We start from the raw sequence: 26,426 nt of genomic DNA, 5'->3' as shown, positions 1-26,426 counted from the left end.
CCATCCTTCTGACATGGGTTGCAATTGAATGGTTTCTAACAACCAAAATGATCATTTCAAATTGAAAAATGCACATTTATAACAAAAATGGAAATTTTATAATTTTGTACACATATGCAGCAAAAACAGACAAACTTTTCTTTGAAAATAAAAAAAAGTCTACCACTATATGAGTGAAAATGAGTGAAAACAGATCTGTGTTTTTTTTTAGAGGAATGCTTATTTAATCCCTGTAAATAATAAATTTCATCCAATCAAACACCTTTTTTGGGTGATCCCTGAACAGGGGAGCCCGCGGTGTACATTCACATCATTACATTGACAGCTGCATCACAAGACAACAACAGCAGAGTAAACACACAATTTAGTTTGTCATTCGAGATGGTAGTCGCTACACACATATATAGTGGCGGTATAGCACGGTTGGTAGAGTGGCCGTGCCAGCAACTTCAAGGTTCCAGGTTCGATCCCCGCTTCCGCTATCCTAGTCACTGCCGTTGTGTCCTTGGGCAAGACACTTTACCCACCTGCTCCCAGTGCCCCCCACACTGGTTTAAATGTAACTTAGATATTGGGTTTCACTATGTAAAAGCGTTTTGAGTCACTAGAGAAAAGAACTATATAAATATAAGTCCCTTCACACTTCATATCCTGTACATTACGTGTAGCCCCCATTTTGCGCCCAGTTTGCGAGAGTACCACACATTTACTGCCTTTATCTAAGTTACTCATTATTGATGCTTTAATTTAGTTACAATCACGGCAAACTCCTAGCTTGTTGCATGCCAGCTTTCTGAGACTCTAATTTTGTTAGCGCAGGCAGGATGAAGCAGCGCTTTTATTGTGAAGATAGGAACTGTGCAGTCGGTCTTTAGGCTAATGACGGCAGGTACGGCGCAAGAGTTTGTTGAAATTAAAAGTGTTTCTTGCCTTCCTATCGGTAATTTTTTCTTAATAATGATCTGGCAGCAGCCAGCGTCATCTCACAAGACCCTCGGGTGCCGTGAATGTCAATCAAGTGACGAAAGTGACGTCTTGGTGAAGATTAATGATAGCAAATTTTTAGGTCTATTATTTTTAATGCCTGGCTGGCGATCGACGTAATGGGCACCCGTGACCTATGACAAAGGGTTCAAAGTACTGTAGCATTAAAGAGCTTTGTAGCTACCTTAAGGAGCTCATGGATGACAATAAGAAATCCCATTTAGAATAAAAGTGCAAGACTATTTTTTGTTGCGCAGGCAAAGACCCGCGAACAACTGAAAAGGAGTTTGTGTTGCAACCACTGCTATAGATTGCAAAAGCTGCAGTGCAGAGTCTTACCTGGTCCATCGAGATACTGAGACAACGATAAGTGAAGGCGCACAATGATGGGCTCGATTGGATCTACGCTCCAAGCCTTGGCCACCTCCTCCTGTGGACAGAGGTGTTGTCATTTGAGGGCCCAAGGCAAACCTTGTCATTGGGGCCCTCAACAGAACAAAAACTGCCTGGTAATTTACAGTACCATGACGTAGAAACCACCATGCGATCTGCAATGTTCTTCTTATTAAACTGATTAGCTTAGCAGGATATTTATGCCTTTGAGCTGTGCATTAAGCATCACTGATCACAATGTAAATTCATAAGAACATTAATCAACAGTAAATATAGTGTCATATTTGTATAATTTTTTTTTCGTTAGCACATTTGGACTGGATGTGACGCATCGCGCTATTATTGTGAATGGCCTTGTTTGAACTAGAGACGAAAGTTGAAAAAGTGCCTGTCAAGTCTCTGCCTGCCATTCTTCCTTTCTGCTACATATTTGTGATTAAAGGCATCAGATGCATCATCCTCTGTAGTTGTAGAGCGGGGATGTCAAACATGTGGCCCGCTGGCCAGATCAGGCCCGTAAAAAGGTTCAATCCGGCCCACGAGACAAGTTTGCAAAATCTAGCTGTATTTTTAAATGAAAGAAACTGCTGTTCTAAATGTGTCCACTGGATGTCGCAATAGAGATTCTGTTAGGCAAGCAACAGGTACACGGTAAAGCGGGGCTACGACTCGTCCCCCTCGGCCCAAAATAAAACAAACAGTAATAAAATAAAAACTTGGTCACGCCCCTTAAAATGCTGCATGAGAAACTGCACATTGATATAGTTCTGTGAAAATTATTGTAAATTGTGATTTACTGCAACATCGTCAGTCTTTTAAGTTTTTATTTTTGGTTTGTTGAAATTGTTTACACATTGCACAGCTTTTATTTTCCTAACGATACACAGTGATGCCGAGAAGGCAGGGGTTAACTCAACCCTCGAATAGTTACTGTTTCAGTTGGTACGGTTTGCTGAGTTAGCACAGGATTAATATGTGGAAATGACAAATGAGGCAGTTGGTACATAGAATAGTTTTTATTCATGGTTTGTTTAGTTTTTGGTTCAATTCTAGATGCGCTGTGACTCAAAGTTGAATTCATTTGTAGATACACTGAGATGAAGTCTAAGTTTAGTGTTTTTCATGGTGTTTTTGACACTGCATCAATTTTTTTCCTCAGAATTTTCAACTAAATTGAAGTGTTTTGTCAAGAGGATTATTTGTGATATGTACATTTTCAGAATGTGCTTGTTCTATTTTGGGCCGAAGTAAAACAAAGAAAACACTCTGAAGTTGTCATAGTTGTATTTTTAATTATTATGCCATGATTTTCCTCCATGCGGCACCTGAGCTAAAATGACTTTGACACCCCTGTTGTCGAGCATCTAATTAAGTGTCACTGTAATATTAACACTAAGGGTAGTTTTAATAAAAACTGTTTTCTTCTCGACATCTCCTCTTCTCCGCTTCACTTGGGTAATTACATCCACTGCCCTGACTGTGCTAACAAGTTTGGGTTCTTACATCTTCTTGAATCGGGTCTGCACATGCGCAGTAACAGGGAATAGTCCATTGCGTTAGAAGGGAGAGGGGAGCTGCAGTGGCGTGTCGAGGAGGCGGCCAGGGGTGGCACGTGCCACCCCTAAAACCTGACAGGCCACCCCATTCAGAGGCGGAATGATTTGAAGCAGTGTTTTTCAAACTGTGGAGCATTTTGCCTTTCGGGCTCCATCTCTTGGCACGCCAAATATATGCTTAATTCAGGAGTCCTCTTAGTAGGCCCCAAAATTACTATTAGACCATACATTTACAGATGAGAATGCCAACTGATCACAGAAATGCACAGCAATTAGCATTAAGCACATGCACTAATTTGGACGACCATTTCAAACTCATGGTCCAATTATTCAAAAACCAACAAAGAACATTAAAATATGTAATACCAAAACACACAAATTGCCCATTAAGCTATATGGAAATTATAAAAAAATAAAAATAAAAATACACCCATTTAATCTATTTAGTAGACCTGATGGGTAAATAATGCAAAACACTTTCCACACTTGGACATGTTTCACACATTTCAGTTGCTTGAGAGACATCGATAGAAAATTAATGGATTGCTAGATCTTTCTGATGGTTTACAAAACCTTCTAGGAGGCCAGGGAAGTAAACAAGGTAGGATTGGTTCGAATACTCTGAATATTCAATGTTTTATCGTTTATACTTTATATTGTAGTGGCGGGCAATCTAAAGCCTGGTGTTTACCTTCGCGTCACAAAACTTGGCAATCCTAATTTGCGGATTCGCCGCACACATATTCGGGTGGCGGCCTGGCGGGCAGTTTTTTCTGGCGCCTAGTGTCAGGAATGGAGTGAAAGTGAGGAAGGCGGGGAATCTTCATCTGCACGCACATATCCGGTGGCGGGCATTTTTTGATTGATGATGACCAATGATGAGCAGCCAGGTTCCAGACGTCCGTGGTACTTCACTAAACCTAAGTAATTATAATTTTTTGCACAAGCATGTTTAAAGTGTTTGCCTGCCAACACAAGAACAGGCGCATTCATCTGTTTTGAACATTATCTCAGTATATATACAGGTAAAAGCCAGTAAATTAGAATATTTTGAAAAACTTGATTTATTTTAGTAATTGCATTCAAAAGGTGTAACTTGTACATTATATTTATTCATTGCACACAGACTGATGCATTCAAATGTTTATTTCATTTAATTTTGATGATTTGAAGTGGCAACAAATGAAAATCCAAAATTCCGTGTGTCACAAAATTAGAATATTACTTAAGGCTAATACAAAAAAGGGATTTTTAGAAATGTTGGCCAACTGAAAAGTATGAAAATGAAAAATATGAGCATGTACAATACTCAATACTTGGTTGGAGCTCCTTTTGCCTCAATTACTGCGTTAATGCGGCGTGGCATGGAGTCGATGAGTTTCTGGCACTGCTCAGGTGTTATGAGAGCCCAGGTTGCTCTGATAGTGGCCTTCAACTCTTCTGCGTTTTTGGGTCTGGCATTCTGCATCTTCCTTTTCACAATACCCCACAGATTTTCTATGGGGCTAAGGTCAGGGGAGTTGGCGGGCCAATTTAGAACAGAAATACCATGGTCCGTAAACCAGGCACGGGTAGATTTTGCGCTGTGTGCAGGCGCCAAGTCCTGTTGGAACTTGAAATCTCCATCTCCATAGAGCAGGTCAGCAGCAGGAAGCATGAAGTGCTCTAAAACTTGCTGGTAGACGGCTGCGTTGACCCTGGATCTCAGGAAACAGAGTGGACCGACACCAGCAGATGACATGGCACCCCAAACCATCGCCCAACCATGCAAATTTTGCATTTCCTTTGGAAATCGAGGTCCCAGAGTCTGGAGGAAGACAGGAGAGGCACAGGATCCACGTTGCCTGAAGTCTAGTGTAAAGTTTCCACCATCAGTGATGGTTTGGGGTGCCATGTCATCTGCTGGTGTCGGTCCACTCTGTTTCCTGAGATCCAGGGTCAACGCAGCCGTCTACCAGCAAGTTTTAGAGCACTTCATGCTTCCTGCTGCTGACCTGCTCTATGGAGATGGAGATTTCAAGTTCCAACAGGACTTGGCGCCTGCACACAGCGCAAAATCTACCCGTGCCTGGTTTACGGACCATGGTATTTCTGTTCTAAATTGGCCCGCCAACTCCCCTGACCTTAGCCCCATAGAAAATCTGTGGGGTATTGTGAAAAGGAAGATGCAGAATGCCAGACCCAAAAACGCAGAAGAGTTGAAGGCCACTATCAGAGCAACCTGGGCTCTCATAACACCTGAGCAGTGCCAGAAACTCATCGACTCCATGCCACGCCGCATTAACGCAGTAATTGAGGCAAAAGGAGCTCCAACCAAGTATTGAGTATTGTACATGCTCATATTTTTAATTTTCATACTTTTCAGTTGGCCAACATTTCTAAAAATCCCTTTTTTGTATTAGCCTTAAGTAATATTGTAATTTTGTGACACACGGAATTTTGGATTTTCATTTGTTGCCACTTCAAATCATCAAAATTAAATGAAATAAACATTTGAATGCATCAGTCTGTGTGCAATGAATAAATATAATGTACAAGTTACACCTTTTGAATGCAATTACTGAAATAAATCAAGTTTTTCAAAATATTCTAATTTACTGGCTTTTACCTGTATATATATATATATATATATATATATATATATGCATGAATGCTTTGGAGTCCCTGCCTCGAAAGAAAATTATGTTTGCCTTGGTGCCCTTCTAACTTGCCTTGGTGCCCTAAAATATGAGCCCTATTTTTAAAGCAACACTTGCCTTGACCTTAAAAAGTAAAAATTCGAGTCTTGTAATAGTCAATAGCAGTGGTCCCAAAATGGTTTACATCATGACGCCATGTCATGAAATTTGGCCCGCCGAGTCGTTTGTTTTGGCCTGCAAAGGGTGTCTTCCCAGATTGAATACAGTACATATTCCCCAAATGTGATACTCTTTGAAGTTCACAAAATCATTGACGTCAAGGCTCACTAGTCCATCGACTATGACAATCTCCACCTCTCTTTGACTATGGTGGTGTTCAGATACCCCTTTTTAAAGGGCAAAGTTCTCCTCAATTATTTTGTCCGAAAGGCTTGCCTGAATAAGGCAAGGAGACTAGAATTGAAGATTAACAATATATTCTAGAAATGGAGTAAGTACAAACAGAAGCAATACCACGTAATGTAAATAATTCAATGTATATACTCTGATGATTAACTTGTGTGATGACTGTTTTATGATGATAGTATATATTTGTACTAGGGATGTCCCGATCCGATATTTGGATCGGATCGGCCGCCGATATTTGGAAAAAAATGTGTATCGGCAAGGCATGGGAAAATGCCGATACAGATCCAATTAAAAAAAAAACTCCGCTCCGTGTTTTCCAACGCACCTATTTAAATAGTACATTCCACTTTTCTGCTGCTCCCTACTTTCCGTTCCGCATTTTCCAGCACACCTTCAACACATCCACAGGTCTGGATTCTCACGCAGTTGCTTTTAGCTGCTGGCATTACACGACAGGCTCTTCTCACTCTTTTCTGTGTCTGTGCTTCTCACAGACAGCAAGCGCACCTTCTTACACACGTCACATACTGTCACGTCATACGTCACATACGTATACGTCCTCCCCGAGCAGAGAGGTAGCAGCATGGCTAACGTTAGCTGTGATGCTAGCGCAGCCGTGTGACCAACGTTCTCTCTAAGGTGCGCGCTTGTGCAATTGCGCACTGTTTAAACATCCTCTGCGCATAGCAATTATATGCCACGCACAAAATCAAAAAAAATAAGCGCATAACAATTTTCGACACACGGACACGACAGAGAAAACAGTTTTCGTCATCATTGTTCAAATATTGTAACGTCTGTCGAGACGCTTATCTCCGTTCGGTGCCACACGCCCACACCATCAAAATGCCGAGGCAAAAATTTCCAGATCAACACCGTATGAAAAAATTAGTGATTTTTTTAGTTGTGATTTCCTTCTCTGCATGAAAGTTTAAAAGTAGCATATATTAATGCAATATGAAGAAGAATGTTTTAATGTAGACATGCAAGCCTTGAAAGAAAATGTTGAAAATCAAGACTACATTTCCTGCAAATGGATGCATTTCTACCCTATATTTTAACTTTAGATTTATTCTCATATCAAACTCTTTTGGCTGTCTTTTTGACACTTACATCCGGCGCCCCCCTCCACACCCGGGATTATAAATAATGTAAATAATTCAATGTGATTATCTTGTGTGATGACTGTATTATGATGATAGTATATATCTGATAGTATATATCTGTATCATGAATCAATTTAAGTGGACCCCGACTTAAACAAGTTGAAAAACGTATTCGGGTGTTACCATTTAGTGGTCAATTGTACGGAATATGTACTTCACTGTGCAACCTACTAATAAAAGTCTCAATCAATGAATCAAAACACATAGAATCATCATACTGATGTGATTATATGCATCAAGTGTTCATTCAAGGCTAAGGCAAAATATCGAGATATATATCGTGTATCGCAATATGGCCTTAAAATATCGCAATATTAAAAAAAGGCCATATCGCCCAGCCCTTGTTTCAATGATGCCATTTCTGTTTGTCATGTATAATTTTGTCTATTTTGTGTTTATCCTTGAATAAACAGGTCAGTTTCTTGTTACCAACCATTGTGTATTATTCAAACTCACCTAATTCAGCTGGCTAGTTGTTATCAAGAGTACTAAAACCCTTTTCAACATGATTCTGACAACTAAGTAGGCTAAATAACTTTAAACTTTAATACATGCTCGGATAGGCCATTATCGGTCAGTATCGGTATCGGTCAGTATCGGTATCGGATCGGAAGTGCAAAAACAATATCGGCATCGGATCGGAAGTGCAAAAACCTGGATCGGGACATCCCTAATTTGTACTATGAATTGATTTACGTGGACCCCGACTTAAACAAGTTGAAAAACTTATTCGGGTGTTACCATTTAGTGGTCAATTGTACGGAACATGTACTGAACTGTGCAATCTACTAATAAAAGTTTCAATCAATCAAAAAACGCACTAAACAGTGTGTGCAAACAATAAAAATTGTGTGTACTATTAGAGGGTTGGATGCGTGTGATCTACTGAGACTGTGTGTGCAATTAAAAAGTGGTGCAAACCGCCATAGTGTATTTAAATGACGTCTCTGTGGATGTTCTCATTCATCCAGGTCATTGTATTTTCAGGGCATTCATTCGATCGCAACTGGACTCTTTGATTTGTCTTAGAAGACGTTTCGCCAATCACCCAAGTAGGCTTCATCAGTTCATGCTCACAGACTTGGATTGGTCAGATCTAGTATTAGACCACGATTGGTCAGATGTAGTCTAGCGGCAAATATTTATACTCTAACACCAGAAGGGTGTGCCTGGGCAAAGATGGTTTCGCCCTATCGTAGTGAGAAAAACCATTGTTGAGATGCAAATGAGAAATCCTAATGTCAATGCCACTGACAGTCGATGAAGTGGAATTTCCCCTCGATAGCGTTGAGGTATTGAGTGGCAGAACAATCGCTGTAGATCAGAGGTGTCAAACTGGTTTTCATTGAGGGCCACATCGCAGTTATGACTCCCCTTAGAGGGCCATTTGTAACAGTAAATAATATAGGGGTTTAAAAGTATAATGATTTGCCTCATGATATTGTTACACAATTAACTATGCATTTAATTATTGATCTATAATCTGTAGATTTTAGAGTTAAACAAATGGTAGCTCAGTCACCAAAATCTTACCATAAAATCTATGGTTTTTCTTTTTACAGTGTATTACTGCAAATGGAAAAAAAACTGTAAGACTATTTTTTACGGTAAAATTCTGGCAACAGAGCTGCCATTTTTGTTGTTGTATGTTTTGTTTTACCATACAATCTACGTTTTTTTGTTTTTTTTACTGTTTATTACTGTAAATGGAAAATGTTACCACCTTTTTAAGGTAAAATTTTGGCGACAGAGACGGAATTTTTGTGTGTGTCAATTTTACAGTGTACAATTTGATTGATGATTTGCTTTAAAATCAACAGTCAAACAGATATTCAAGTATTTATTTTTTAAGACAAAAATATATGTGTTGCATTATCAAATAGTATTAAAATTTAAAAGATATGCAAATGCATGCAGTACATGTATTTTTTCTGTCAAAATGGAGAAAAATTAAGTACTTTATCAACACATTATTTCCCGGCTTTCACGGGCCACATACTATGCGGCGGGCCAGATCTGGCCCCTGGGCCTTGAGTTTGACACCAGCGCTGTGGATCGACCACTATCAGCCAGAAAATCTCAACAGTTGTTTGTCTCAATATGATAGGGCGTTGTTTTATTATTTTATTTATTTATTTAATTCACCTATGTTTTGTACAACGCTTTGTGATTTCTATCTATGAAAACCGCTGTATAAATAAAGTTGACTTACTTATTTACTTACTCAAGGATGTTTGATATCAGAAACGGCAGGACAAAACCCTAATTGGCACATCTCTAATTTTTATTTAGATTTGATTTGAAGTTCACAATTTTAGACCAAAAAAAAAGGATTTTAAATAGAAGAAAACTTTACCAATAGTATTTATGAGATGCTTGGGGGCCTCTGGAAATCTCACGGCCTGTGTTTGCCTAATGCTAAATCCGCCCATGCCTGTGGACACCAAACATGTGCAGTCTACATGCACGGAGAGCAGACATATTAGCTAAAGGAGTGAGATGTTTACTTACATCCAAAATGTTGGCTCTAATGTTCAAGTCCACGTCCACGTCATCAACGGATTGATATTCACTGGCAGAATACAAGAAGAAGAAAGCTTCAGAAAAATTCTAGATTCTTTTTTTTTTTAATCTGATGATTTTTTTCAAATGTTGACCTGGTAGAGATTGCACTATCTGAATACAGACTCCTCACTGTCTCAATGTCTGTGTCCAGCCGGGGGTGGCAGCATGGCTCAATGGCATAGCTTTCCTCCTAGGAGAAGAACCACTCACATCATTTCCAATGCAGTGAGACCATATAGTTTTTACAATATAACTAGAAGGTTCAAAGGGGAACTGCACTTTTTTGGGAATTTCGCCTATTATTCACAGTCGTTATGAAAGACATGACAATGGATGATATATACGTGTATATATAGTTGTTTTTTTTGCATTGTAAATATGAAATAAATTCATTTATAATAAAATTTGATATTTACGTATTTTGATCACTTGATCATGTTTGCTTTTTTTTTCTTTATCACTGATTTTTGCTCCCTGCAAACTTCATGAGAGCCAACAAATATAATAAAACATCACTTATTGTACAAGGTTTGTTGTCATTAGGATGCAGACTGCTAGGATGTTCATATATTCCCTTTTAGATGAAAAATGTCTCATAATCCTCTAGTAACGGGGTGGGGGAATGTGAGGGACAAATGCTTTTTGTGTCTTTCTCGCCAGTTCCAGATCCTGAATGACTGTCAAAGTGTACCAACTTATCTGATTACCTACTCAGACGTCTGATGTCCAGGTGAGATGCATGATTTAATATTTAGAATAGACTTACAGGGAGCAAGAACGCGAGGAAGCAGCAGACCACTCGATGATGTGAACATAGGCACATAGGAAGTGATCACGGCGTCGCTATAAATAGTTTGTCTGCGTTAGCGCTTATAATAACAATATCACTAATACTTGGTTAATATTCAAGTCACAAAATGTAAATGGAGTATTGTTAGTGCTTTTTGAATGGTTATTTATTGCATTTTATCGGCGAAATAGTGGAGCTCCCATCGTCCATGCCTTTGTCTCCTCCAGGCTCGACTACTGCAACTCACTTCTTGTCGGGATCCCCTGCAAGAACATCCAGAAGCTGCAGTACATACAAAATAGCAGAGGTGTGGACTCGAGTCACATGACTTGGACTCGAGTCAGACTCGAGTCATGAATTTGATGACTTTAGACTCGACTTGACAAAATGTAAAGAGACTTGCAACTCGACTTGTGACTTGTGACTTCACTTGGACTTGAGCCTTTTGACTTGACATGACTTGCCACTTTCCCCAAAATCCAAAGCTTAAAAAGTTATTTGGGAGCGCTCCGTATTTTTCATTTTCTTCGTCTGTCTATCAGCGTGTTATTCCTGTCAGCTGGTGTGCTGTCAGTACAACAGCCAATCAAATTAGAACTACGTTGTTTTCATCACACAGCATTCATCCAATCAAATTGCAGGACAACCAATGACCAAGAGTTGTCCAACAACGTGCCAGTGATAAACAATTATGTTAAAGTTGGTTTCGTTCGGGTATAAAAACTACGACTTGGTCAACAAAAAACGAATTGCCGTATGCAAATCACACAGTTCGAATATTACAGACGGAGACGCAACAACTTCCAACTTCGTTCGACATTTGAAGTTGCACAAAGAAGGGTAAGTTTTGAATGTAAGATAACGTTTATTGGCTAAGTAACGTGACTTTTATTTGCTGTGTAGTTAAATCAGTGAGGCTGCAAACTCACTGCTAACGTTATACACTGTAAAAACTCTTTCAGTGGTATTGTCCATTCTACTTTATTTTTAAAAGTATATTTATTCCAATAAATCAATTTATTTTTATTTTTAGAGTTTTTGAGTTATCTATAAGTAAAAAGTGTGAATATTTTCGTAACTTACTTTTTTATGTGATAAAATTAATTTTATTGGACTTCCAACATAAATTGATTTAGCAAAACTCAGTTCAAAGGTTTATATCAGACCTAAAACGTCAGGACCCGCCCACCTGCATGCAGCTGTGGAAGAACAAGCCCAGACACTTTTCTTCACGGAGCCCAAGGAAAACACTTTACCGAACTCATGTAAGTAATAATTTATATTGTTAAAAGTCAGTATTTGCCAGGATTTAAATGTATACATTTTCAAAAGCATGGTTCAATGTTATATTTAGTTTACTACTTTTCCCGCCGACCGCCATTTCGAATGTACTCTTACCTTCAACAGCTCATTAACTTCAACCAAACATTGTTTATAGCTGTGAAGTTTATAATTAGCGTTTTCTTTGCGTGGTAGTTTAATATTTTATTCTTCAGTTTATAAGCAGCCACATTAAAGCTGCTTAACTAGCTTGCATTCAAAGTTGCTAGCAGCTAGCTAGGTACACTTGACAGAGCTATCTGAAGCCCCCTCAGACCTGCTGTCCATGCACACTCCTAGGCAAAACGCTACTCTTGTAAGAATAACACTCATTGTGTAAGTCTCAATCTCAACACCCCCCCCCCCCCCCCCCCCCCCAAAAAAAATAATCTCACCAGTAGTCACCATTTAAAGGTTAATTTTTCTAATTTTTCTTCCGTGGGGGCATGCCCCCGGACCCCCTACTGTTGCTAGGTTACCAATTTAGACCACCGTGGCTACAAAAAAATCTAGAGGAAATATTGCAAATGAGTATATTAGGGTGTAAAAAAAAAAAACGATATAAAGGGCTCTCATCAGGCTTATATATCCAAGAGGTTAGACATGAACCATAACTTGTCTTTTTTGTTCTCTCTCTCCAATGACAGATGGGATGGCCCTGTAAGTTGTGCAGCACTGTTGTACCAACCAAGAGTGACATTTTAAAGCATTACAGACTGCACCATGGGACCTTTGGACACAGCCATTCCTTGCCTTGCATTCATGTAGGTTGCCCATGCTCTTATACATCCCTTTGCTCTCATCTGTCAAGATGCTAGACTTCTCCTCTCTGACACCACCGCCAGAGTCTAGCTCCACTCCCACCACGTTACTGTTCTTCTCTACCAACTTGTCCAGTCTGTTTGCGTCCCTCGCTCTCAGCCCGCTGCCCCAGCAGGCCACGGCGTACAAGAAGGCGCCTGCCACCACCAACTCGTAGAACATCTTCTATTCTATTCTATTCTATTATCATTCTATTTTTCCTGACCAAGTTTCCATTGTGACTTGGACATGACATACTAGACTCACTTTTTGCCTGAAAATGTATACTAATACCCTTAATATCAGTAACGGTCAACATTTTCTGTTTTACAGATTAATGAAGTGTCCAAAGGTGCACTGCTGTTCCACTGGAATCAACATTTATGTCACAACTGGACAGGTACACTCCAAAACTCCTGGAGCTCTTCAGTGCAAAAGGAGGAGTGACTGCAGCGCATCAAGAACTTGTTGATGGAACTGATACAGGTGAGTTAAAAGTGGTTTAAAAGTTTAAACTGAATCTGTAATCATGCTCTAATAACGGTATCACAGATTTGGAGTAAAATTGCCAACAAAATTCATTTATTTATTATTCTTCTCCTAACTCTAGGACCCAAGTGCCTCTGCAGTGAAGAAGAGAGATGTGACTGTGAGATGCCTCATAGAGTACATGGAGAGAGTGGACAGGAGCTAATCTCTGACTACTGTAAGTATTGTTTAAAAGCAGGTTTGGATCAGTCTGATGTACAAGCTTAAATTGGGTTTACTTTTATGTGAACTGACTGAACCAGTAGTTGTCAGGTGGAGGTCGAGCATGCAGCTAGTTGGCAAGAGCCCCAGGATAGCCAATTAGCATAGCACCACAGAGTGATGCCTTTCTGTCTTGTGTTTCTGTTTCCCTAAAAAAACAATGCAAACAAAAAATACTCCCCTTAAAACAAGCATTAAAACATTTACTGTATATATATATATATATAACATATTACTGTTTGTTTCCCATCCATCCATTTTCTACCGCTTATTCCCTTTTGGGGTCGCGGGGGGTGCTGGAGCCTATCTCAGCTACAATTGGGCGGAAGGCGGGGTACACCCTGGACAAGTCGCCACCTCATCGCAGGGCCAACACAGATAGACAGACAACATTCACACACTAGTGTTGCCAATCAACCTATCCCCAGGTGCATGTCTTTGGAGGTGGGAGGGGCCTTTCCCCAGGTGCATGTCTTTGGAGGTGGGAGGAAGCCGGAGTACCCGGAGGGAACCCACGCAGTCACGGGGAGAACATGCAAACTCCACACAGAAAGATCCCGAGCCCGGGATTGAACCCAAGACTATTCAGGACCTTCGTATTGTGAGGCAGATGCACTAACCCCTCCACCACCGTGCTGCCCTTACTGTTTGTTTGTTTGTTTTAATTTCTGGTGGTTCTAGTCAGGTTTTTTATATGCAAATTAGAAATGCCAATAAGAAACATGTGGCTGGAAATGCATCTATTGTACCAAGTTTAATGTACAAGATCTCAAATTAGAATTCAAAAGTTTTCAAAATGGTCTTCACAAAAGTAATCATTATCTGAATTAAATCACACAACTTAGATTACTGTAAATATAAATTTGGATGTTTGTTTTTTTAATTACTGTTTTTGTATCTCAAAGGGAACTGCAGAGACCACTGTTCATGAGGTCTTGGAAATAAAGAATATGAGCATCTACATCTGTCGTGAGCCAAATGCAGTAGGAATCATCATTGAGGGAGTACCAGTCCTTACTCATCTTGGAAACCTGGCCAAAGCATGCTGCCTACTTCTGGGGTTGACGTATGCACTTAATCTTGAGTATCCATCCAAACTTTCCAAAACATTTGAGGTGTTTCAAAGACTTTTTGTGGGAATTGACACACTGCGCCCAAAACCAACCCCCAAATTCATGACTCTCAAAAACAAGCTTCTAGCTTAGGCAGTGAGCCATGACTGTCAGCTTGCACTTTTGAACAGCTATTTTCTTGTGTCTGTTAAAAATCATTATACATTGTTCATTGAGTGGAATTCTTCAGAATGTTGTAACGGTTTGTCCTGTTCAGGTTTTTTACAAAGCTCCAGGTCATCGTTTCTGGTGTGTAAATTAAGTTTTTTTTATGTTTTATACACACTAAATTGCCCCACTGTGAAGTTCCAGCTGGTCAGAAGGAGGAATCTGTGAGTTGTTTAAGTTAAAATGTTTCAAAATATACACACTGAAAGACACTACAGTGAAGGTGTTCTGCTTGTGAATTGTTACAGAAGTACAGATAATCTTAATGTTAAATTGTTTTAGCAAGAAACTGTACTGTGAATGTTTTAAGTAAAACTTGAGATGCTGAGGTCATGCATTCTTTTATGCACTAAATACTGATGTTCTTGACTGTTAATACTGTCCAGCTTATTGACAGGTTTGGATATGGCTTGTGAAAATGTTTTAATATGTATACGGTTAAAAAAAGAAAACTACTGTGAAGGTGTTCTATACAGCACTTTAAAAAGTTGAGGTCATGCATTCTATGCACTAAATATGGATGTTGACTGTTCATACTGTCCAGCTCATTGCCACTGTTTTTATATGGTAATGATTTAATAAAGGTTGGAATTTGATATGTCTTGATTTTTTTATTATTATTCTAAGTAATTATTTTAAGCAGTTTCCATTTTCAAAACAAAGAAAGGGTAAGTTGGTCAAAATTAATAAAATTGAGGACAAAAATTATTTTTTCATTTAAATGTTACTTATTTTAATTAAGTCTTGTGTGTTTAATATGCTGATGTTTTTTTTACATTGATTTTACTCAATTTCTTGGCTTTTTCTGTAAACGCAACTTAATCTTTTTGCATTAATCGAAATGCATATTATTAAGTTCTACTTACTCAAAATACCAATTAGTTGACTAAACTAACAAAAATTGCTTGGAAAATGTTGCCTTATTTTTATTGAGTTAGATCTAGGCAACAGTTTTTACAGTGTAACCATAGACATCTTATAAGGGTACGCAGCATAGAGCGCTACTGCCTACTGGCGCAGACGAGGCGCGGGACCGCCATCTTGGAGTGGTGATCCGCTCCACTCAGTGCAATTCATTTGGCAGGAGCAATGAACTGTCAGCGCATTTAATTCATTTTACCTCACTGAATACCACTGATTTTCACACGCTTTTTTGTCATACGTGTGTAACAGACATGTTTTGGCATGTTTTATTATTCATAGTTTGCTTAACAGTAATATAATATTCTTATACGCTATAAGTGACCAGACGTCCGAGATCAAAACTGGGAATATAATCCCAGAGAAGGAGAAAAAAAACGGTAAACTATTTTTAAGTTGAAAAAACAATAGGATTAGGTTATATATACATATGCGTGTATCCTACATAAACAATGTATGAATACATTAGATATCTATATATCTTAGGGACCTATAGACTGTATCTCTGTTGCTTCAGCAGCAGAGAGTTTATTCTGTCTTGACACTTTGTATTGATATTTTCTATTACATTCTTCCCTTAAATGATAATGTTTGCAGTGATTGTTTTATATGTATTATTTTATGTAAGTCGCTTTGGATAAAAGCGTCTGCCAAATACTTAAACATATATAAACACTTGAAAGTCTTCATATCAGCTAAAACCACCAATCTGTTTCACTGGATTCAGAATAAAACCAAATTCTGTTTAACCCAACAATGTTAGTATTTGAATATTGTTACTTGAAGACTGATTCCTGGTTACAATTATACTGTTAAGAAAGTATTGTCTTATACTTTGCCGAAAATGAGAATACATCATAATCAGTAGTGGCTGGTGAATTTTGTTTTAGGTGGGGCTGAAAGTTTGTAAACCAAACCCCTGTAGGGGCGTCATCCTCCCCCAGAAGATTTCTTTGTGATTTTCACATACAAATATTGAAGATCTTTGATCCTTCTCAACTCTGTGGTAATATTATTTTAATAAAATACAACCAATAGTACGTTAATGTTAAATCTTACTTGTGAAAAGTAATCCCCCGATTCCTATTTTCAACAGTCTGCTCATTTGAGCAGGAAAACGCTGAACACCATCTTTGTTTTCTACCTTTCAACTGTCAGTTTAGGCTGCTCGCCGGCTCCTCATCAGCACTTCAAGATGGCGGGCAAATTGCTCACGTCACAGCAACCAATGCTGCGTCTACTTATAAGATGTCTATGGTTATAACGTAATTGCAAACACGGCAATCTGTTGCGTCCACTGCAGTTTGCTACCTTATTCATACTTTTTGTCAAGTGATTTTTTTTTTAAGCAGGGTTTCATGAGGTACCTATACATAACGTTACGTTAGTCAATGTATCACACACAGTAACGTAACGTTAGTCAATGTATCACACACAGTAACATTACGTTAGTCAATGTATCACACACAGTAACGTAACGTTAGACGGTGGTCAGCAGCACCGCGTATTTTAGCCACCTACAAAAAGACAAACATAGTCAAATAAAGGTCAGTTAAAATGTATACTATATTAAGAATATGTGTACATATTGCATAGGGTCCTGACATCTAAAAAGTACAACTCTGTTCATTGTTATGTTCATATATTTGTTATGTTTTTCATGTGTACGCACACATAAACACACATACAGTATGAGATGAGATAAGGTAAGAACAGGATAGAAACTGCTGTGGAACTAGTTACAATGCAATATGCCATGGAAATACAATGTTAACACTTTTGTGCAAATAAGTACAGTTGCACTTGTTTTTTTCAAATGTGTTTATTCTGTAAAGGAATGAGTTACATGTTTAAAATGACTGGTTAATAGTGCTATTTTGAAGTGCAATGTCAGCACTATCTTTTTCCCTGCAATTTCAAATGCACTTGTTTTAATAAATAAATACAGCGTTTTAAAAGCATACACAATCTGTGTAAATATATTAGTCTGTGGTTAAATGACTTGAAAGGACTCGAAACTCAAAATGCAGGACTTGGGACTTGACTTGAGACTTTCCAGTCTTGACTTTGGACTTGACTCGGACTTGCCCTGTCTTGACTCGGGACTTGACTCGAGACTTGAGGGTAAAGACTTGAGACTTACTTGTGACTTGCAAAGCAATGACTTGGTCCCACCTCTGCAAAATAGTGCTGCTAGGATCCTGATGAGAGTGTGGAAATACGACCACATCACACCGGTTCTCAAATCCCTTCACTGACTTCCTGTTCCACTCAGGACTGAATACAAAGTCTCCCTACTAACTCACCAGTGCCTCCATGGAAATGCCCCCCTCTACCTTAAAGAACTGCTCACCCCCAAATCCTCCACACGACACCTCCGCTCCAGACAGGCTAACCTCCTCCAACCTCCGAGGACAAAGCTCCGAACCATGGGAGACCGGGCTTTCTGCTCTGCCGCTCCCAGTCTGTGGAACGCTCTCCCTGACCAACTAATGGCACCACAGACTGGATGCTTTTAAAAAAAGGCTTAAAAACCCTTCTTTTTAAAAAAGCCTTTTGAAAGATTTATGTGTGCTAGTTCTAGCTATTAGGCTGTTCTAGTTTTTATTCTATTTTACTATTTATTTTACTCGTTGGGGGCAGCTATTTGTTGTTCTAGCTGTTTTTTTTGATTTTTAAATGCACTGTAGCACTTTAAGATTGTTTGTTCAATGTAAAGTGCTTTTACAAATAAAATATATTATTATTATTATTATTAAGCAGACTTTTATTATGTTTATTTTATATTTAAAATGCATTAAAAACGTCCATCTGTCGTCATGTCTTTCATAATGACTGTGAATGATAGGCAACATTCCAAAAAAAGGGCAGTTCCCCTTTAAGCGTTAGAGCATATTGAAAGAAACATTTACATAAGTTGTGTCCTCTTCCTCTGAGTTGGAGCCTTCCTCACTTTCACTCCATTCCTGGCACTCGGTGTCCTTCACAGTCAAATAAGAGAAACATATGTTGATAAAGGATCTTCTAAATAAATGCAGTGCAACATTTAGACAAAAGTATTGGGGCATCGAGGCACAACACCAATGAGAAAAACAATTATTTTCTACTGGATTGTTTTCATCTGTCGGACCTGACTGACTCAACATCTCTGTTGTCGTTCATATCCAAGGTGCTTGATATTTTTTGTTTTTTTTGTTCCAACGCGTACAGGCATGACAACATGGACGTTCACTACAAATCCAAGTGAGGATCACTAGTTTTCTTTTTTTATATCGTAATTACAGATGGTACGGTTGTGTGTTTGTTCGGAGCCCGAGATGCAGAGATGACTGGCGTAACGCAGGGAAAAAAAAATATTATTTTTGCCCCTAGAAGCCGAATGATGACTTCTAGAGGCGATGGACGGCTGATAGGGGCAATGGACGGCTGAGTAGCGCTTAAACAGCTGCAGCCGGCTCCCATGACTCCCTCCCCTCTGTTGCAAGTTTTGTTGATTCTATGTAACATGTTTATGTGTGCTATGGCTATGAGTTTTTTTTCCTTGACCTCAGTCAGGACCCCCTCCCTGGAGTCCAGCTTTTGACTGAATATCGTTTACCTGTTTCTTACCTTTTTTTTGTAAGGGGCGCCGGAAGTTGTCAGACCTGTCAGCGATCCTATTTCTGTCTCCCTGTAATGTTTGTCTGATCTTGAATGGGATTGTGCTGAAAATCTCAATTTCCCCTCGTGGATTAATAAAGTACTGAATCTGAATCTGAATTTTGGACTCACCGTAACGAGTAGAAGTAGGAAATGAGGGAAAAAAATGGTGTGTGTTTTATGCTATTCTACTACTATCTCTGTGAGATGGGGTTTTCTACTGTTGTGCAATGAATAAAAAGTATGCACCCCAGCTTTATTGCGCAAGAGTTAAGAGTACTGATGTCAAGTTTGAAGCCCAAATTTAAAAGGATGTGCAAAAACTGCAGTCACTAAATACGAGCAGAATCATCACCTTTTTGGTTGCTTTAGGAGATTTTTTGTGGCATAGTGATGGCAAACACTGAAATTGAATGTGTGATCATATAAAACAGACAAATGCTGTGGAAAAAAAAAGAATTAGTAAAGGTTAATTGTGTTTTATGCTTAAACTAATGTACTTCAGCTGTAGTTTGAAATGTTTCAGTTTTTTTTTTTAAATTGCCTTCTTGATAGATTATATGTTAAGGGAAAGTAAACGTAAATATTTACTTTCATCTTGTCTGATAAGCAATAATATAAACAATTGTTGCAAATTTTGTACAAAACGAACAAAAACAACAACAAAAAAATCGCATTTTGGAAAGGAATAAGCTCATTAAGCTAATAGGTGATCAATGTTTACAGTTTTAAACCATGTTTCAATGCTACTGTGTTAGCTGTATAAAAATGCCCAACGCAGTGAATCATTTGAACTATTTTTCTGTGCATTGGGAATAGGGCTGCAACAATTAATCAATTTATTCGATTTAGAAAAGAGCTTCAATTTATATTCCGTGGCTTCAAATAATCTTTTGATGATTGTGACTAATAAAAATTGATACAATTTGGACCCCCTGGAGTCCGGACATAGTTTCTGCATGGCCACTGCAATAGAGCGTTGGTGTGTGGCGATATCTTTTAACTAAAATGTTTTTATTAAGTGCAATTTCAATATTGATGATGTGCATTTTTTTTAAGAAAAAAACAATAAGGGTAATAGCAAGCAGAAAATGTTTCCTTAAAGTAAGCATTGACGCTATAAAGTGTGTTTTATCTGATTACTTGATTAATCGAACAAACTTATCGATAGATTACTCAATTACTAAAATAATCAATAGCGGCAGCAGCAATCCTAATTAAGAATCAGACCGACTGAACAGTCTTGTTTAAATATTACAAATTGACGTACAGAACTTAACAAACAACTTGATTTAAGTTGTTGGAGATGTTATATCGGCACATTTTATTCGTAAGCTGATTATATAAAGAATGTAACTCACACCATGTGTTGTACAGATGAATAAATAAATATGATCAAATACACAGTAGTAAATAAGTTAGGAAAAATAATGATGTCCCCCATGGAGGTCATAAATGAGAAGTACAGCAATAATTATGGGACGTCTGACAACACTAATTGCTGCTATCTTCCCACAGAGGCAAAAAGGCAAAGATACTTTTACAATAAAGTTACAGAGCTTTTACTGTGGGAGGGGAAATGAATGGACCTCATCAGGGTAAGACCACAATTGGTTTTCGGTTTAATAATTAAGAAGTATTTGAAAACAAAATTTTACATATCTAATTGTTCTCTTCTTTTTCTTGTGAGCAGTCTAAATGTATATTGATTAGAAGACAATTTAAAGGAATGTTAAGTAAAAAAGGAAGTCAGGAACCTCACCACACATCATTGATATAGTGTAATAAACCATAGAAGATATTTATGTAGACTCACCATCAGCACCACACTTTCGCTTGCCCCACCTCAGTCTTTTTGCGAACACTGTAATGAACAGGCAAAGAAATATAAACATGATTATGCTATAATTCAATGTGTAGGGTGTTGATGATGCCTTCACCGACCTCCTTCTACAGATGAATCTTGCACATCAACATTGAAGAAACGGTGAAATATCCGCAGTGACTCGAATAAAACTTCCTGCTTGATGGCTTGGTTAGTTGTATGTCTCGCTGTCCTCTTTCTGTGATCTGAACGGCCCAAGTCCACATGTTTAGCCGTGGATTCGAAGAACACGATTAGCCGCAGATACCGTCGGCCAAGAGAGGAGGATAGACTGACACCCGCAGCTCCAATGACTTTTGTTCCATGTTTACTTTTTTGACAAAGTCATGACATTCTGCAGACTCCTAACAAAATGTATCCATTATGAGGTGACAACGAATTGATTCATAATACTTAGGCTGTTTCTTTCTGTGTGTGTGTGTGTGTGTGTGTGTGCGTCTCCAGTTTGACCTTAATCAGCAGTTAACCCTGTGAGCAGCCGCCTGCTGCTCACAGTCTGGTCAGGTGACACACTTTTAGGCCTGCATACATGTGTGCTTTCTAATTAAGTGCTTTTCTCAGCGTAATCCACTTAAACTAGAAAGAGTGTTTGGTCTGGCCATTTTTTTGGTAGTGGCCATATGCTCCTTAAAGGGGCCCTAAGATGATATTATTCTACATTTGAAACACTTTCCTGTGGTCTAGATAATACAGTATGTATTGGGTATGCGTCGGTGTCATTTTTGCGTAAATATTGCTCCAAAGTCGCTTTTATAACCTGTTTTTTGAGTCTGTCTGCAAGATGTTATGATTAATCAATCAAAGTTGACTTATATAGCCCTTAATCACAAATGCCTCAAAGGGCTGCACAAACCACAACGACATCCTCGTCGACTCTGATTCCACATCGGGGCAAGAAAAAACTCGACCCAATGGGCACAATGAGAAACCTTGGAAAAGACCGCAGATTGGTTGCCAAAAAGGATCTGGGCCCCGGGGCCATGAGTTTGACACATGTGTCCTGTCCTAAGAGTATTCTAGTATATTTTAGTAAAATAAATCACTAAGTTGTCGTTTGGGGTTGAGTTCAGTTTTTTAAAGGGTACTTCAACACCTAAACAGTCTAGTATGTACTTTATTACCATATATCTAACTCTCGTAGGGGTAATCTAATAATTTATGCACAGATGAGATGGTCAATATCAAACTATTACGTTGAATCACACTGAATACATTGATTGAATGAAACCATCCGAACACTTGATCAATATTTGTGCATGAACAAAGATCAGTTAATATTGTCTCGTCTAAACAAGAAAGAGGTTTTAGTGGCTCAACAACAGTCCATTAAAACCGAATTAATAACACAGAAATGGCCAACTCTTTCATTTTTCGGACACGATAAAAAGGGTTTGGTGAATGTGCATATGAAACTGGTGGGGTTCGGTACCTCCAACAAGGTTAAGAACCATACTTGCCAACCTTGAGACCTCCGATTTCGGGAGGTGGGGGGTGGGGGGTGGGGGCGGTTTGCGTGGTTGGGGGCGTGGTTAAGATATATATATATATATATATATATATATATATATATATATATATATATATATATATATATATATATATACATATATATATATATATATATATATATACATATATATATATATATATATATATATACATATATATATATATATATATATATATATATATATATATATATATATATATATATATATATATATATATATATAAGAAATACTTGACTTTCAGTGAATTCTAGCTATATATATATATATATATATATATATATATATATATATATATATATATATATATATATATATATTAAAAAAACAACAACTTGAATTTCAGTGTTCATTTATTTACACATATACACACACATAACACTCATCTACTCATTGTTGAGTTAAGGGTTGAATTGTCCATCCTTGTTCTATTTTCTGTCACTATTTCAGAACACACACATTACCGGTATACAAATATACATTATAAAATCAATAAGAAAACGAGAGCTCTAATTTGGGAGTCTGAATTAGGATCAGAAGTTCCTATATAAACATTGCGCACTCACGTCGCTATTTTGTATTGATTACTGCAGCTGTGCACTGGATTCATTCACAAATACAAACTACAACTCACAAACACTTTAGGGTTAGGCTCCACCATCAGAATGTGTACTTAAACTTATAAAGATCACATGGATATTATTCAGTGAGTTGATTCACCAAAACTAACCTGTTATACAGGAGGAAAAAGCACACAGGACGTTTCAATTGTTCACAGACTGGTCGCTCTCATCAGAATGACAAGACACTTCCGGTCTGCAGGTGATAGCATTCAATTGGGAAGAAACGCCTTACTGCCCCCTACTGACCAATGTGAATACTGATAAATGTGTAATGACAGCTCCAAAAACGAATTCAAACCACAAAATAAAATAAATAAATCAACACAAAAATGTGACACATTATGGGTGGGTCACATATGCATGTACAGTAGATGGCAGTATTGTCCTGTTTAAAAGTGTCACAACATTGCTGTTTCCGGCAGACAAACTGCTTTACGGTAGACGCTGTTGTTGTGTGTTGTTACCGCGCTGCGAGGACGTTAATGAAACTGTCTAACAATAAACCCACATAAGAAACCAAGAACTCGCCTTCGATCATTAACTGTTTATATTGTGGGAAAGCGGACGTGTGAACAGGCTGTCAACACGTCACTCAGGTCCGCATGGAGCTGGAGGGGGCGTGGCCTCCAGCTCCGCCTGAATTTCGGGAGATTTTCGGGAGAAAATTTGTCCCGGGAGGTTTTCGGGAGAGGCGCTGAATTTCGGGAGTCTCCCGGAAAATCCGGGAGGGTTGGCAAGTATGTTAAGAACCACTGCTCTAGACAGCACTGACACGCAACAACAACAACTATAATTACTGTTTTGCAAAAAATGTTTTTAACCCAAATAAGTGTAATTAGATAATCTCACACGGCACACCAGACTGTAACCCACAGCACACTAGTGTGCCGCGGCACAGTGGTTGAAAAACACTGCCATAGAGAACTAGCTACAATTCAGCATAAAGTATTACCAGTGATGCTGTGAGCATCTCAACCCTTCATAAAATTGGTTGTTTCGTCACTCAAACCGAGCGTGGACATGAATCTTATAATGGGTTAGTATAACATCGAAAAAAGAGAGTAATTGTGTGTGTTTATCCAGTAAATTGATATAGGCGAGAGCATATTCTTGCCTTTCACTGGTCCCCCACAAGAGCCTGCTGTTGTTGAAGGGTCTGACAAACAGGTGGTATGTCCAACTACAGACATACGTATGCTAAAGTTGTTGAACAAACTTAATCGACAGGATTATTTTTGTTAAAAAAAAAAAGAAAGTATATTAACTGAGAATAGTTTAACACAACCCTCGCGAGCTAGCGATCTGGCATCGTGGGTAACGGCGGATTGATTTCACACCCAGCACATGAACAACCCGCACTATATTCTCGTAGTGCCTGGGAAGTAGTTCCGGTCAGGCAAGGCATACAAAAAGGGCCGCTGCAGGCAGTGAAGTGCTGGATTGCTCCCTATAAAGTTCACCCTAAAGGTGAGTGCACATTCGTGTGTGTGTGTGTGTCATTTTGTTTTAAATGTCATTACGTTACATTTGAACGGCAATTTATATATTATGTTGCATTCACATGCATGTGATTTTTTGTATTTACTTTCTTTTATGATCACCCAATTGCTATTGTTTCTCCAATAAATTGAAAAATTAAGTGATTAGAATAATGCTTTATTTTATGAACCCTTTCATTAATTACACTGACCTTCTGCACCCAAACTACGGCCCACGGGCCAGATACGGCCTACCAGCATCCATAATCCGGCTCGCGGGTAGTCCCAAGTAAATAAAAAAATAAATATATATATATATATATATATATATATATATATATATAATATAATATATATAAATGGGAAGATTAAAAAATATATAATTAAAGGGAAATATATATATATATATATATATATATATATATATATATATATATATATATATATATATATATATAAATATATATATATATATATATATATATATATATATATATATATATATATATATATATATATATATATATATATTTCCCTTTAATTATATATTTTTTTAATCTTCCCATTCATCAATGCATTTTTTACTGCTTGTTACTCTCGGGGTCTCCTAGCCGGTCAAGCAAATCATATTGTCAAAAAATGCATTTTCCCATTGATATCGTGACGTCATATATAGCTCGGTTGGTAGAGTGGCCGTGCCAGCAACTTGAGGGTTCCAGGTTCGATCTCCGCTTCAGTCATCCTAGTCACTGCCGTTGTGTCCTTGGGCAAGACACATTACCCACATGCTCCCAGTGCCACCCACACTGGTTTAAATGTAACTTAGATATTGGGTTTCACTCTGTAAAAGCGCTTTGAGTCACTAGAGAAAAGCGCTATATAAATATAATTCACTTCACTTCAATTCACTTCAAGTTCGCGCTCTTTCAGTCAATTAGTGCACGAGGGAAAAAAATGACGAAATCGTTGGGGAAACGTAAAATAGACTCAGAGTGTGGAGTTTTTAAACATTAGTGGACAAATGACCTTTTTTGTTCAGTATAAGGAAATGGCAGTTTGTCTAATATATATATATATATATATATATATATATATATATATATATATATATATATATATATATATATATATATATATATATATATATATGTGTGTGTATATATATAAACACATATACATATGTGTGTGTATATGTATATATATATATACATTTGTGTGTGTATATATGTATATATGTATGTATGTGTATACATACATATATACAGTATATCTATGTATGTGTTCTACATTTTAGCGTTCTTATTTTTTCCTCAACAGCCATTTTGATACAGTAAAATAAACTGTGAATAGTATCGGAAAAGCAGTAATGCATCAATATGGATTGTATTACATTAAGTTAAGTTATATTGTACAATTACTCTCTGTGTTAGTTCCTCTAAATTGCATGCATGCTATTATGTCCACTTAAACTTCATAAAAAGTGTAGAAAAAAGGTCTGTCACACATACTTAATGCTTTAGCTTTGGATCCTATAAAGAGAATTCTATATATAACTTCCCGAGTGTCCTCTGCAGTGGACATTTCATTTGTCAGAGTAACACGTTTCAGAAATAAATCGCCATGCAAAACACAAATGTGCGCTGCAGAGGACACTGGCTCTCATGATTGTTGATAAAACAACAAAGCTAAGGAGGACTTCTGCACAGTGACTTTTCTGGGA

At 38.0% G+C, this 26,426-nt stretch overlaps 2 protein-coding genes and 1 long non-coding RNA gene across 7 annotated transcripts in view; 2 read left to right on the top strand and 1 right to left on the bottom strand.

Annotated features, from left to right (window-relative positions):
- LOC133612686 (protein mono-ADP-ribosyltransferase PARP6-like) overlaps window positions 1-21,679 on the bottom strand; it is a 39,492-nt gene extending 17,813 nt beyond the window's left edge. The window contains exons 1-6 of one of the 4 annotated variants that reach the window (XM_061970320.1): window positions 21,157-21,679; window positions 21,029-21,076; window positions 18,486-18,554; window positions 9,804-9,901; window positions 9,658-9,718; window positions 1,324-1,414 (exon numbers count right to left, since the gene is read on the bottom strand). In XM_061970320.1, coding sequence (XP_061826304.1) covers window positions 1,324-1,414; window positions 9,658-9,718; window positions 9,804-9,901; window positions 18,486-18,554; window positions 21,029-21,031 — 322 coding nt within the window. In that variant the 5' untranslated portion in view covers window positions 21,032-21,076; window positions 21,157-21,679. The remainder of the gene's footprint in view (window positions 1-1,323; window positions 1,415-9,657; window positions 9,719-9,803; window positions 9,902-18,485; window positions 18,555-21,028; window positions 21,077-21,156) is intronic. The other 3 variants (XM_061970318.1, XM_061970319.1, XM_061970321.1) reach the window with 3 other exon arrangements.
- LOC133612168 (uncharacterized) lies at window positions 11,701-14,503 on the top strand. The gene is made up of 5 exons (XR_009816093.2): window positions 11,701-11,766; window positions 12,469-12,585; window positions 12,956-13,108; window positions 13,233-13,328; window positions 14,278-14,503. It is a non-coding gene; the product is annotated as an uncharacterized lncRNA (long non-coding RNA).
- Window positions 21,680-24,628: 2,949 nt separating the features above from the next.
- The window catches only part of pkmb (pyruvate kinase M1/2b), a 34,386-nt gene continuing 32,588 nt past the window's right edge, over window positions 24,629-26,426 (top strand). Inside the window, exon 1 of one of the 2 annotated variants that reach the window (XM_061970322.1) lies at window positions 24,629-24,695. The gene's annotated coding sequence lies outside the window, so the exon portion shown is untranslated. The remainder of the gene's footprint in view (window positions 24,696-26,426) is intronic. The other variant, XM_061970324.1, reaches the window with a different exon arrangement.

The sequence above is a fragment of the Nerophis lumbriciformis genome, linkage group LG10 (genome assembly GCF_033978685.3).
Source record: "Nerophis lumbriciformis linkage group LG10, RoL_Nlum_v2.1, whole genome shotgun sequence".
In the NCBI taxonomy this organism is placed as follows: Eukaryota; Metazoa; Chordata; class Actinopteri; order Syngnathiformes; family Syngnathidae; genus Nerophis; species Nerophis lumbriciformis.
Note: the sequence above shows the minus strand (reverse complement) of the source record. Positions and strands in the feature narration are given on the sequence as shown.